Source organism: Manacus vitellinus, unplaced genomic scaffold (assembly GCF_001715985.3).
Source record: "Manacus vitellinus isolate BGI_N305 unplaced genomic scaffold, ASM171598v3 scaffold_3_pilon, whole genome shotgun sequence".
NCBI classification, from domain to species: domain Eukaryota; kingdom Metazoa; phylum Chordata; class Aves; order Passeriformes; family Pipridae; genus Manacus; species Manacus vitellinus.
The window spans coordinates 35288882-35304432 of NW_021940535.1; the positions used below are offsets into that span (position 1 = coordinate 35288882).

At 38.4% G+C, this 15551-nt stretch overlaps 1 protein-coding gene across 1 annotated transcript in view; it reads right to left on the minus strand.

Moving 5' to 3' along the window:
- Positions 1-15551, minus strand: part of CUBN (cubilin) — a 143453-nt gene that overhangs the window by 110003 nt on the left and 17899 nt on the right. The window contains exons 15-22 of the mRNA XM_018075753.2: positions 14541-14722; positions 13596-13758; positions 13206-13396; positions 9082-9238; positions 8298-8476; positions 7663-7825; positions 7201-7417; positions 6061-6191 (exon numbers count right to left, since the gene is read on the minus strand). Coding sequence (XP_017931242.2) covers positions 6061-6191; positions 7201-7417; positions 7663-7825; positions 8298-8476; positions 9082-9238; positions 13206-13396; positions 13596-13758; positions 14541-14722 — 1383 coding nt within the window. The remainder of the gene's footprint in view (positions 1-6060; positions 6192-7200; positions 7418-7662; positions 7826-8297; positions 8477-9081; positions 9239-13205; positions 13397-13595; positions 13759-14540; positions 14723-15551) is intronic.

A 15551-nucleotide genomic window follows, 5' to 3' on the forward strand; every position in this document is an offset into this window, starting at 1 on the left:
CTCTAACGTACACATATAACAAACAGGTTGGTCCTGATCACCTTAAAAACCCTGTGCTGCTTTATAAATCCTTATAACACCCTGGCTGTCCTGCCAGCTTCTGTGGTGTTTCATAATATGTAGGACTTATCATCAAACTCCAGATCCTTAAGTCTTATGATTTCTTGAGAATGCTGCCTGCTGGGTTAGAAATCTGACTTAGAAATGTGACCCAAGTTTTTCCTAACAGAACATTATACAAAAAGCAATACAAAATTAAAAAGAAAATGTCTGTATATTTATAAGGTTACTTATTTTTAACTAATTATTTCCTCCTGCTTTTGGAGGAGTAAATCTCTGACTCATGCACAGTTAATGATTAGAGCTGTTGGAACATTGCCCTTACTAATTCACTCAGGGGCTGAGACCAGGAATACTAGATTTCAGCCTGGAGAATATTAAAACATGTACTAGATCAGTAACTAGTACTAATAATCAGTAACAGTGACTAGTGCTGTAAGGGCCCTTACAGTAAAATTAGGAACACAGAAGCCAAAATGTTTCTATCAGCCCTTTCAATAACAATTTCCACAGAATTCTCCAGGTTCCCTCCCTCACTTTTTTCCTTCATAGGAGGAATCCATACAGAACCTTATATCCCAAGTGTGCCATTTTAAACTGGATGCTGTGCACTGCTTAACACTTCACATAACAATATTCTTTATGAGCTAAGGGGGAATAAATGCAGAAGGTAGAAAAGTGACTGCCTTAGAAATGTCAGACTGTCAGACTTCTGGCTACAGAGAAATAAATCCAAGTGTAGATGGCCTGTATGCTGGCTGCTATGGGGATTAAGAAAAGTTTAAATGAACCCATGTTTTTTGACAGACAACTCTCTTCTGGTAACTGGATTAATTTATAGTGTTCTACTTTCAGCAGAGAGCTGATACTCACCTCACTAACAACATTTAAGGGGGGTGCTTGAGCAGTTCCTTCAGTGAACACTCAGCAAAGTTAGCAGGAAAAATGTTCTATGACTCCTTTGCCAAAGTTCAGAATGCAGTCTAATACTATGTGTGATTATTATATGTCTGGAAAAAAATATTAATTCAGTTTAGTTGGAAGACACTTATTGTAGCTCATGAAAAACAGAAGGAGGCAATTGTGGCGGACAATCACACATCTTGCTTTGCCAGTGTGTGTGAGGTTTTGAAAGCTATTCAATATGCTTTCTGATTTTGGTACTGAATGTGTTTGCTCTTCTGAAAAAAATGCCATAAATGGCAGTAACCCACTGTAATTGCCAATAGAAGAGAAAAATGCCAGCTTTTGTAACACTCACTCATGCAATCATGCATAATGCAGAAAAATATATCCGTGGTTTTTGCTATAAAGAGATATTCATCAGTTGCCACAATTTTAATTAATCAAAAATAAAGCTATAGTGCTCTATGTAACATGAGATTTTTCTTTCAAACTCTCTGTGCTGAAGAAAAATTGGGATCCCTAACAATTAGATCTTTATGTAATAATATGCATGTTTAGAAAAAAAAGGAAGAAACTATCACATGAAGTACATGCCTCTCCAAAGGCAATGGAAAAGCACCTCTGCACTTCAGGGCCTTCTGTTACTGCTGCTGACAGATGTGAACAGGCTTACTTTTTACCAAGGAGGCACACAAAGGTCCTTTATTGGGTTTCAGACCCAAACTCCTTTGAAACACTGGGTAGAACTGTTCAAAAAGAATCTCCAACTGTCTTCTGCTGATTTACACATAGATACACAAATTATAGAGTTGTATACATGTATATTGGCACATATAGGCAGACTAATACCCTAATCAAACATAACCAAATTACGGTGGCCTAACAAGTTGCCAGATGCCAGCTAATTGAGCTTTTTTCCTGAGAGTCAGGATGAGCTGAGCAAGTGGCCAAGACACATGGAGAACTTTGGCTTTGTTTTCTGTCTTAGGTCAGCCTCGTTCAACCATGCCCTGTACATCTCTGCACATATGTATTTGTCAGACATTACTTTCCAGTCTTGTCTTTGCTCGTTCAACTGAAGAGCAAAGCCAGGCATCATACTCCACATAATTACTGGGTTCAGTCAGCAAGATGGGAATGAAGATCTTGACTTGTACTCAGCTATCAATGAAGACACACAAATCTATACAATGCTTTCAGGTACACTTTTAAGTCCTTGAGTTCACATATTTTTCTTTCTCCCCATCCTTCTCAAACTGACTTCTCCAGTCAGTCACTATAATTAACATAAACCATACATGAAGCTATTTAAAACCAGCTTACCCCTCTTGATAAATAATATCATTCACAATTCAGGATGATAATGAGGACAATTATCTTTCACCAAAGCCAGACCAGGAATAAAAAGTATCAGGAAGGCAATCTGCTAAAAACCTTGTTAAGGCTCACTTTTCCAAGCAGAAAGAATGACATTAAGTATCTTTAGAAAATAAAAAAAATTAGGAAAAAAAGGAGAAAAAAAATCACTGCCAAACCCCTAATTCAAAGTAAAACAAATGAATTCCCACTTATTTGAGAAGAAGTTGAGGACAAAAAACCCCATACACTGATTTCAGTGCTATTCCTGTTGGAAAATTGTGGCCTGGATCTATCAGGACCATGAGCAAAAGTTCCAGGAAAGACTGAGCCCTTTCAGAGATTTTTCAGTAATTTTACATGGGTTCTTTGTGATGTGGTCAGCCAAGACATGCAGAAGAAAATCCTATGATCTATCATAACATTTTCATGGCTGTCATGACATTCATTTATATGAATGATCTGGACTCTTGGAAATAAATTGAAATATTACCTTGCTTTCCATCTGACTTTCCCCTTTGGAAGACAGAAAGATGACCAAGAATTAACCATCCAAGGTAGATTTAGTTTAAGTGGGCAATACACATTTTAAACAACTGAGTATGAAGTGGGCAAGTTTGACTGAAGGATTTCCATCTGTATTGCTGCCATATGAGCTATTCACAGCTACTAGCTGGCAGACTGCTAAAACAATTGTTTGGACTTTATGGTCCATGGCCATGGCTGTATCTCATGGCATTCAAATACTTTGGCAGGAAATATAGCTTTGCCATTCTTTTCAGGCTACTTTTCAAGTAATTAATATATCACAGATAAACCATGCTAATTGTTTGCCAAAATGCCTGGAGAAGAAAATTAGTTTTGTTTTACATCAAAAGAAATGTCACCCCTACTTATCCTTTTTTTTTTTTTTAAATATTTATTTGGGGGAAGGGAGAAGGATAATCTTGTCCATGTTTTCAATAGCTCATTCTCTAAAATAACTCCAGGCAAAAGACTATTGAAATGTGTAATGTGAACCAGAACATCTTTGACAAGTTCTGATATTGGTTACAGTCTAGCTGGTTATGAAAACATAACTTAAAAATATGAAGGATTCTTATTGCACAAGAAACATTATTAGAACCATATTTTCCTTAGAAGAAAAAATGAAAATAGTCAGCAGATGTAAAGAAAAAAAAAATCATAGTTTTGGTAAATCTCTCAAATATGATTATGTTCAGTAATTTGCTACCTTAGTGTAACTGGATATACATGACATGAATATCAGGCCTAAACATCTCACAGTGGGAAAACTAAATTTGATATGATTGCAGGGAAGTGGGGAGTTGCTTCTCACAGCAAAGTCCACATACATACATGTGTTTGCCTTCTCTCAGCCCATAGAAACTTTGAAACACTTTATTCTTAAATAAAAAATTAATTTTAGCAGTCTGGTATACATGAAAACATTATAGTACTGCTATGCTTGTTCTGAGACCAAAAGAAACAAATCTGTGTAAAGAAAACAGATGATAGTTTCAACCTCTCTGTAACTTTACTAGTCTCCATTTCAATACCTATCTCCTGCTTTGCTGTATTTATACAAACTATAGTGGATGAAATTACAAAGCATTTATTGTAGAGATCATCATTCTAGGTCAGAGTGAAAAAAAAATGGGAGTTAGCCCAATTTAGATGAAGAAAAGTAAAGATAAGTAAAGATAAGTAAAGATAAGTGTTCAGGGTGGGAAAAGAAAGTCAGTTGTGTTGTGTAGAGTTTGGATTCAGATATTACATAGTGCTAATTTCATATAAATATATTATATAGTTTGTAGTTGTTTAGAAGCATTGAAGAGAAAGAACCCATGCATTTTTAAGGCACAGTTTGAAATACATTCCAAGGACAGTGGTGATGCAGTTTGAACCTGACATGACACATATACCAGTGCTTTGGATGAAAGATGAGAAAAGTCAGTCACCATGGTGGTGGTTAAGGAGGGGATATAGAGAAGAGAGGAGGCAGAGCTGTGAAGCTGGACAGCACTGAAATAACAGAACCAGAGAAACAGATATGGTTATACAAAGACAAAAATACAGATAAATGTCGAGTAAGGAATATTTTGATCTTGGTGAACTGTGAGACAAGTTGCTATATGAACATCTAGGAAGAATCAAATCCACCCATGAAATAGTAATCTGAGGTAAAGTAAAAGGTAAAAATACCACATTAACAAGCAACAATTATATTTACAGAAGTTACAGTTAACAGATGCAAACACATGTTTATAACAGACTTTATAAGGATGATAATTTCACAATTTCTCATTAGTAAGAATTTGGATTTCAAACTACAGAGTTTTCTTGGAAAGATTTTTAAAAGTAGAATTTGGTTTTTTGCCTATTTTTTTCTAGCAAATAGAAATTTCCCTTTTGAAACAATTCTCATTAAATCTTAATTGTTTGTAGTATCTTTTTGGTTTTCATGACAGATAACTCAAATACAAATGAAGGCAGATGAGAAAGTGGATTACTTGGATTTGTAAGTTATCTGGTACTGAATAAAACCCCAATGGCAATATCTGTGCTGGTCTGGCCTACACACAGGCTAAAAGATGAAATAATATCTAACATTTTCCAAGAAAGCAGTTATTTTTAAAATGTGGGAATTGGAAATTTTGCTGATTTTAAACAGGTTGAATAAATTCAGGGTTTAGGAAAAATAGAATTATTGAAGGAACTGAGAGCAAACAATGAGCAGCCAGTGGTAACTTATGACTGCATAGATGAGTACCATGAATTTCTGGTATTCATCTAATAAATCCCTCATATTCTGCACTCACACGTGCAAACCATATAGAAACTGGTTATTGATAGATACATGAACATCCTAGCTAAAACTGTATTCTCATTTTTACTTTTTTTCCCTTGTCCCACTCTGCCTCTTCTGTGGTTTAATTCTGCTAGGCAGAACCTGCCCCTCTATTTCCCATAGCACTGAGTGCCACATCCAGTCATTTCCTGAACACCTTCAGGGATGGTGACTCCACCAAATCCCGAGGTAGTCCATTCCAATGCTTACCCACCCTTTCTGTGAAGAAATTCCTCCTGTTCTCCAAAAGAGAAGAGAACCAAGAGAATGAACAGCCATTCTTTGTTTACCACGCTGATGCATGTCTTGGCCCCTTAGAAGAAGATACTTAAAGAAGATATTTAAGGCATAACAGACTTGAACTCCTGTGGAGACAGAAATGCTGCACTCTGTTGTAATGAAAAAAAACCACTTGTGCTTTTAGGTTATTTTTCTGCTTTATCAGATTCTATCCTATATGGCCTTTCTCTAACCATCCTCAATATTGAACCTTATAGGGACTAAATTAATTTTTTATGGCACCTGAGAGTCTCCCATTCAAGTGAATTGTCCATCATCACTATGTTTCCTAGATCACACATACTCAGCTTAGAGTGGACAAAGCAAAGCAAATTCAGAAAATACTTTTCCTAAATAATTCATGCAGTTCTGCCATGTCAGCTTTTACTGCCTTTTTAAAGAAAGGAGCAGTGTTGCTTACAGAAATTGCTTTCTGCTTTCCTAGGGAGGAAGCTTTTGAATAAAGCAGGATGAATAAGAAGGGGTAGAAGAGGCACCAGGCAGTCTTCAGTTAACACAAAAAACAAAGTTTCTGTTTCTTGTAGTGGCTATTTACCGTTGACAGCTGAATACATTTAATTTGCATAATGAACAGACTGACATATTACCTTTTGATGCATTCAGGGAGACATAATTAGCTGAGAAGCCCTCAGATGCCATTCTGTGATCTGTCACAAAGTACAACATCATCATGTTGCCACCACTAGTGAGAGATGGTGGCACTGATCTTCCACAGTACCTGCAGCAAAAAGATACCCCAAGTTGAATGGCAATACTTTATAAAGCATCTGTATTTCTGGAAGAGGATTCAGCTTTTCTGAGAAGTTTGAACAGCTACACACACACAGTTCTCTCCTTTGAGTGATACAGATCCCAGCTATATATCCTGTATCATGGGCCTAAATAGCACACTACATGTATAAGGGTACAAATCTAAGGTGTGGCAAAGTCAGAGAAGAAACTGTTCATCAAGTTGTCAAATTCTTATTGGAATTACACTATGCTGTACCTACAACATACTCTGTTCTTTGTAGGAGTCAGAGTGGCTGGCCAAAGACTAAGGTTGCAAAATGCTCACCATTAGGAGAGTCATTTGCTCCTTATTTTCCAAAATACTGTCATGTCAGCCAACTATTTTACAGCCTGTGGCTGCAGCTGGATACTGTTCCTAAGTAATTCAGATGTTCTTGAATTTGAGGGTAACAAGAAAATGCTGTGTATACACCAACTGGAGAAGAGGAATAAAAGAAATGATTCTCCCTTAAGATAAAATCACATATCCAGGAGAAAGTGAAAACTAAACCCTACAAAATGCAGATTTTGGTTTAGTTTTTGCCAAGATTCAAATGCACAGTCCTTTAGGTAATCTTTCTTTCACTTCTTCAAGTGTTTAAAATCATGCCATTTCTGAGTACAGATATATTAATGTTTTTGAATTTATTTTCCATAAATCAAGATGTTAATGGAGCTGGAAAATGTCACTATTGAAACCCGTCCTTAAGAAAGCTATCCTTTTGGCACAACTTAGTTTCTCCTTGTATAATATTTATAAAATGTGCTTCTCATTCCATGGTCAAAGAAAGCAGGCTGCCTTTACTATCCTAGCAGAGAAATTGCTTCTATTATTTCTGTAATTAAGAGAAAATAATCTATACACAAAACCTGAGGAAGCAAATGGAATGTCAAGATCTACAGAACGGTGATCACTCCAAAGCAATTCAGGTTTGTAGGCTAATGGACATATTCACCTTCCCAATTTTTGCACGGTGCTATTGTCATATATTTCAAGATAATCCCTTCTGCAGCCATAATCAAACTCCAAGTTAAATGAAGTAAATGTCAGGCGGATAAGGTAGCCGGGTTGAACACTGATAATCCAGGTACAGTTAATACCATGTGGGTAGACATCTGGATGACCAGGACTTGTAATGGTTCCCGATGGTCCAGTGAGAGTCTCTCCACATACTGCAGAGATTTAAAACATCAGGTTAAATGATACATTTATAAAAAAAGTTAGGCACTTATAAAATTGGTTACTTTTCTTCTGAAATGTCACATTTTTTTCCCCTTGATCCATACTACATAGTGACTGATTCAGAATTTATCTCCCGTTACACCATCATAAAACTTGATGTCCGACTGTTTTCAGTGTACAGGAAAATTTGACAAGTCCCAACACTCTATACAGAAAACAACAAAACAATCCTTGCCTGTATCTAATGGCCAGTACTCAGCTCTGAAGCCAAGGTTGGTGAGAGAGGAAGCTCTGAATTTGATATAGAGGTTGTTCCCTGTGGATTGCACTGTAGATGGTACAGCAGTACCACAGTATTTCTCCAAAACAGGAGAGTCTCCACTGTTGCCATCTCTGACCTGAAAAAAAGTGTATTCAAAATATCCCTTAGAAATTTGTATTAGATTCAAGTATTAAGCATAAGTTAATCCATAAGAACTCTACAAGAGATTCTTAGTAAGTCAACCCTACCCTTTCTTCAGTGTGTTTTCTACTACAGGCACATACAATTCAACCTTATGCCCATCAGAGAGGCATGTCAGAGAAAAGAAGAGATCTCACACCCTCAATAGTAACTGGCACATAAACCTCCCAAATCAGGCCTATCTGTTTAAAGACACATAATACTTATCTCTGATTATCAATATGGTCACAACATCTTTGGAGAACCAAGAAAAGCTTTGGGATTCCGTTATGAAGCTGGAAAAGCTTTTGTGACTGCTGCAAGGAGTGCTTGCCTGTCAAGCAGTTCTGCTTTGGTAGAGATGAGTATGAGAAGGAACACACAGATTATGTATCTACTATTCATAGTATATGTGTATTATTCTTTACCTCAACGTAGTCTGAGTCACAAGTGGTTGCATTTCGAATGTCAAAGTCGATAAAGTTAAGAATCACCACTTGACCAGCTGGCTGGGAGATGATCCACTCACAGATCTTTGGGTGAGGGGACACCCTGGGATAGTAAGGTGAATGGATTGTGCCTGCTCCAGACAAGGAACCTCCACAGACTGCCAAAAGACACCAAGAATCAGTACTTGTGATGAATGGTTTCAGGGGATGTATCATGTGATGTCTATCAAATATCACTATGAAATTAGAAAAAACCCAGCCCTAAACCCCTATTTTCTTACAGCAGCTACTACAAATCACGTAAGTACCATAAGGAACATATTTAAAAGAACATATTAGTATGAGTATAGCAGAAACATGCATATACAGAAGACACTGAATGTGCCCATGAAAACTAAAGGATTTGACTCACTTGTTTCACAGACACAGACAGGTTTGTTGGGGATTAAGAAGTAAAAGACAAGAAAAATGTACGTAGAAAGGTTTAGGCAGAGTTGTAGCTATATCATCTTCAGTATGTTAGCACTAACTAATTCATTATTAACAGAAGCAATGAGGCACCCACTTCCAAGCACGCTAGGACTGTCTACAAGAGACCTAATGCAGATGTCATCTTAAATAAATAAATTGACTCTGGTTTTTTTTTACTTCTTTTCTTTTGAAGTTTATCTTAAACCTATTATATGAATAATATAGCACAGAAATGATGGAAAGTGTCCAAATTACAGATCAGTTCACTGTGAAAGTCACTAGTTCCTCTTACCAACTTGATAAACGGCTCTGAAGCTAGCTCTTTGCACAGAAGCATCAGACTTGAATTTGATCCAGAGGCTGTTGCTGGTAGAAGTGATGGGAGACATGAGTGTACTATGACAGAATTTGCTAATAAGAGAAGATGTCTCACTGTCACCATCTCGAACCTAGTCATGGAAAAGAAAAAAGAAAAATGTTAGCTAATACAAGCATTGGGATCTGATATCCAAATAAAACTATAATCTCACAAGAGCTGCTAAAAAACAAAAGGAGTAACTATTTTATGTATTTATAAGAGGGTCAAAGAGCCATCACAGTAGTTGGCACATGCACAGGACTTAAGAGAGCTCAAAGGAAGGATCATATGATCAGCACATAAGACATACACATGCTGCTGTCACAGGGCATTAGGATGAAACAGATCTTCTCTATGAACCACAATTTGGGCCTATGTTTCCAAAAGTGACATCTTTAGTATGAAAGAGACAGGCAAGGTGCTCACCAATGATAGCTATGAAATTTTTTCCAGCACTAAGATCTGCTGGAGAAAAAAAAAGTATCTGTGATTTTCTTGTTCTGGCCATGAAGTTTCTAGTGATTTTTTGATGGCATTCCTCCAGAAAAAGCATCTGTTCCATCACACCCATACATCATTGCAGCCAGACAGGTCACAAACAGGAGATGCAACTCTAAGTCCCTAAAGTAAGAAGATACACTGATGTCTTTCCATTACTTTATCTGAAGGGTTCAGTGCATGATAATGACAATGAAGCTGTATCAGGGATCCAGCTTTTACCTTCTGCACTGCCACTCTACTCACCTCAATTAATTTGCTAATCATAGGAGAAATGTATCTTATATGTTTTCCCTGAAGTTGAATATAAATTCTGATTATCAAGGGGACTAGAAGGGAAAGAGGTGTTTGCACTTCAAAACTTCAGACCCTGAATCCATAGTCCATTAGTACAAACAGGGGACCAGGTAGAGCACTGGGATATCTCTAAGGTGCCTGTCTCATTCCAATAGATGAGGTTCAAAAGACAGGTCCTCTGCTCTTTGCCCAAGCAATAAATGCAATTTTTCTCCCAAAGATTCTCCAGTAAACAAAACAGCTCTTTTCTCCTATAAAAGTGGGAGCAGCTCATGTAGATGGAACTGCTTTTAATGCATCCATATGCTGTCATTCCAGTGAAAAAATCATTCCAGTGAAACCACTAGCAAAGCAGCTTTCAGATCCCCTCTCATCATCAATTCTTTATTCCTCAGCTGTATTCATCCATGGGCTGGGAGAGAAGGCAAGGAACACTTACTGGAGTCCTGGTGAGCAGACAGTGGCTAGCCCGCTTGCCCAGCTTTGGCAGCCTCAAGCTGGTGAGATCGTGTTCTGACTAACAGATATTTTTAATTTCTCTGGAATTTGACTTTAACGTGACAGAATTATTCTGGGTTTACAGCAGAGCAGCTAAGATGAGAATTTGCGCTGGAATATTTAGAAAATCTTTGGACAGCAGTGAAAGCTTCCAGAACTATAATTCACAGGAGTTTAAATATTTTTCTCGAGCTGATTTTCCTTACATTTTTGGTTTATATAACCTGGTGAGTAGTGATAAAAATAACAGCTTCTCTAAACCATGTGAGTAATGTCTCCTATTGCCAGTTAGAAGGATAGCATGGAAAAGGAGCAGTCTTGGTTAACACCTTACTTCTGCACCATATTACAGCCTTTCCTAAATAAGTTTTATTGTCTCTGTTTTCTTATTGCAGACATCTGGTCCCAGCCTGTTCCTTCCTTAGTAAGACACTAAACATCCCTCCTTGAGCAAGTGCCTGTGAGCTGCCTTGTGAAAATTCTACAGGTTTCCTGGTTTCACCAGTGATGGGAATAATCTGCACCTTTTCAACATGACAAAAGAATTGCTGGAGAGTGACTTACAAAGTAACTTAAACACCCAAAAGCTATCTATCTCCCTAGCTAAACTTCACTATAAAACCCAGTGAGACACTACTTTACAAAAGCATATGTGAAAAACCAGGCCTTGATAACAGAGCATAGCACTTTGGTTGTACTGACTGTCCCAGCCAGAAAATGTCGGTCCTGTTTCTCTGCTCTGGGCTGAGTAGGAAGGCAGGAAGACGAGGAGGGCAGAAGAAGAGGGAAACTGAACAGTTTGTGACTGATCAGCAAACAGCGAGGTAAATGCCTTGCTGAACTAATACAAACCGATGGCGATCAACAGAAATGGTTTTTGTTTCTCTGGCTGCTGTGAATTTAGCTGCTGTTCTGCCAGCAATTAGGCAGGAGGAGTACCAGGCCAAACAAACAAAAGCTGTCTGTTTTCATTAAACACACTTCCCCTCTCATTTCAGAAACTAATTACACTTCATTCCAACCAAGGTCTTTGAATTAGAGGAGGCTGGAAGGCAACGATGTCAGCACAATAACATCTTTTAAAAATAGACTAACAGCACGGAGCTCACAGGGGCCTGTTCCTCACTGGTCAAGAGGAGATTAAACACAAAACCAAACCTGCGCTGGACCACGTGGCCAGCAGCACTGGATCCTGCTCTCTGCTGGAGCCACAGGGATGGCTCCCGCCTGCTTCAGCTGCAGCAGCACCTTCACTAATCAGCGTCTGTGCCTAGTATTTTCTACTTCTGTTAATCTGTGCATGGCACTGCCGCTGTTTGTATACAGACAGTGGTACCCAGCACTCATCCCGTGTGGGATGAGGTGTTTGTGACTGTATGTAGAAATACACACTGAGTATGACAGCAGATACTTTGAGACATGGCAAGTCAGAGTGCAGTGCAGAGGAGAACAGGGACAGGGTGACAGAAGGGGCAGAGGCCACCAACATACAGAGCTTGTCAGGCCCTGAGGGCAACACCATGACTCCCCTAGGCCAGCCTTGCCCACAGCCCAGGACCCCATGTCAGCCCCGCAGGGCTGCCCTGGTGAATCCACAGCTGGGCCAGTCTCTGGCTCCCCACAACCCTGCCCTGTCCAGCCACAGGCTCTGCTGAGCCAGGCTCTCCTGTATGCCCATGTCCTAGCCTGGCCTTAGTCCATCCCCATCCCCTGGGAGGTGTCCAAGGCCTGGGGCTGCCCTGCTCCCTGGCCAGGGCAGTGGGATGGCCCTGGCTCTGCCTCTGTGAGGAGCCCCAGTCCCTGGGATATGCTGGCCTGCGCAGCACCACGCCACACCTTCCCCATGGGTAGCTTAGGGGATGCAGATTTGGAACTGGGCAAAACTGGGTTTAGGGATAACAAAGAAAACGAAGAAGTGGTATCTTCTGTACTTAAAAGGCACCCTATGGTCATAAACTTGCATGTAACATGAAGCTGCAGACCACTGAAGAGAAAGCTAGCAGTAAAAGCAAACATAAAAGCCATCTCAAGTGGATCTCGGTTAGTATTGACATTACTATAGTATTATTATTACATTTGCCATATAGAAACATTCTAACTGTACGATTATTTTTTTATAATACTTAAATTTAGACTAATAAGTATTCTTGAATTAGACTTGTAAGATTTCAGTTATAGCAACACTAAACTCTTGGCTTTACATATGAATATAGAATCATTTAGGTTGGAAAAGACTTCTAAATCATTGAGTCCAACCATAAACCCATGACTGCCAAGTCTACTACTAAATCATTTCCCTACGTGCTACATCTACACATCTTTTTAAACATCTCCAGGAATGGTGACTCAACCATTTTCCTGGATATGGACATACATATATGTACGTAGGTATAAATATTTATATGGTGTGTTTCCTTTCAGTGTCAGAACAATGTCTTCCGTGTAACATCATGACACCAGAAACTGTTGCATTGTGGCTATTAATGCTATTTTTCTTGCATTCGACATGCATGTACCTTAATCACATACAGCTGATTAAGAATTAGTGTTAAACTAGACATATTTTCTCGTTCTCTTATCTTTGCTTCACTCCAAATGCACAGGCCTGCTCTTTTAACCCCTGTGACTTTTGGACTCTAATAAATTTCTATAGTTAGTCCTTTGATTAACACCTACTTCTGCAGTAGCCCTTGGGATGGAAGTTATGCGTGGTTTTGTACACACATGTAATCAAACTTTCATATCAACTGATTAAGGGAAGTCACCTCTATATAGTTTGCTGAACAACCAGTATGACTCTCCAGCTCCATATGGGTGAAGTTGAGGAATATTTTTTCATCCTCTGGCTGTTGGATAATGTAGATACATTGTCGGCTGCTGATATAAGGGTTAGGCCAGAAAGGGGATGTGATAACCCCTTCACTCTCTGTGTAATTTCCTCCACAACTTGGATCTGCTACATTAAGAAAAAAAATAATCAATTGAGATATTCACAAGTACAGTAACTGTTTTTCAGGCTGCTTCTGTACAACAGCTGCAAATCAAAGAGAATTACTATATTATTAAAGAGCAAGTGTTAATTACATCCATTCATGTGTCGTTGGCTCTATCTTGAGAATGTCACAGACCAACCTTCAATGCTGAATTTTACTTACCAGGAGATGTTGTATAGAGAATGTGGAAGCCTTTATCAGTAACCGAGTCATCAGAGTGAAAGTGAATCCATGCATAGGGACCAGTGGTTCTGAGTGGGGGTGGAGATTGAGTGCTACAGTATTTACCAAGGACAGGGTCTTGCGAAAGAAGACCATCTCGAATCTAGATGGAATGACAGATCAGCAGTTAGGATCATTAGATGTGTGCCAACTGTGAACAGTATCAACACTCCTTAAGTTATCTTCGAGGCCCCGGGAGATATTGTAGATGGTAGGTGGAGGGAAAGCTCACAAGAAGTTTCCTCCAAACACACAGGAACCAAGAAACACATCCACCAGCATAGCTGTGATGATGCATCAAGGGTTTTGTGAAAGGGAAAGAAAGTATCAGGATATCTGCTCTTGAACTCTTTTCTAGAAATCATGCTCTGCATTGAACAGGACTTGCTATTCCGAAACAGCTTCTCATTTCCATGAATAGCTATTGGTGAATTCTGTGAACATTACATCGCACTTGACAGAAAGTCCTAAGCTCACATATCAAGTCATGGACTATACTATGATATGGAACTAACAAACTTAGATCACTTTCTTGATTAGTTTCCCTTAGGCTGATGAATTCTCTGGGGGTTGACATTTGACAAGAAAATTGGAGACTGAACTTTGTAAGAAAGTGAAAGCTTCCCGCCAGGTATTTGGCCTGAATCCCATCCTTTCTACTCACAAGACTTCACTGACTTCAGTGGAGCAGGATTTCTACCCCTTTCTGTTATACTGCCTGTATCTGACTGTGCATGGATGTCTGGAATATGTAAATACAAATGAGCATTTCAACACAGGATTAAACTTTCACACAGCCCCTTTCTGTACATACAGAAAGTTTTGAAATATCTTGTTTTGCAATAACATAAACATAAAATGTCATAATTCACAATTACACTTTACCTCTAAATGGTCAAAACTGCAGTTTTCATGGTGTTCTAGGCTTAGCGTGCCAAAAGCAAATGTGATGAGGAGGCCAGGACTGGTTGAGATGGTCCAGACACAATCTCTGTTTACAGGATAGTTACCAGGATATCCTGGAGAGCTTATTGAGCCATAAGTACCTGTCAGCTCACCACCACATTCTAACAGAAAGAAACATGGAAGAACAGTCTTTAACACTGTGTGTCAGATCAGAAGATGAATTGTCCTGCAGTGTCAAAACTAGATACCACGTTAGGGTCCAGAATAAATTAAAGAACAAGATCGAGCCAAACAAACCATTAAGTTATATTTTTCTTAAGTTTTACAATTAATTCTGCAACACAATTTTAAAAGCAGAACTCTAAATATTTCCTGATTTGTACAGTAAAAGAAAGATTCTTTCCCAGTTATGATGAAATTATCTTTCAGAGAATGATTAAAAGCATTGAGTTGGGGTTGGATTTACAAAATTGATCTGAATTTCTGCACTTTGTAAATAGTCTCAATTTTTTATCCTAGCACAAGGCTGTTTTCATTAAAAAAAAAAAAAAGAGTTGATTACAGGTAAGGGAGTTTTATATACCTGTAATAAAACAACATCCATCTCAGTGCATCAGTTGGGAATGGGAGGGGTAACTTGTGTGTTATACCTAAAGAATAGCTAGTTTAATCACATCTATACCACTCTCCTTTTTACTTTTTTTGTGGGTGTTATTTTTCCCCCAAAAGATCTGCTTTCACTGTTCAGTACTCAAATTTGATGATTAATAATTATTTATCTAATAATGACAATTGAAGGAAAAATAAAACAACCACTAAAAATCATATTAAAAGCATTCAATTCAATAAATATTTCTAGAAATAAGGAAACTGTTCCTCCCCTGAATTTTCTGTACCTTTTGTACCCTATGGTTCTTTCAAGCCACAACTCAATGCACTATTTTGTTTCTTGATAATACACAGAATACTGAAGTGAGCTTGATGTTACAT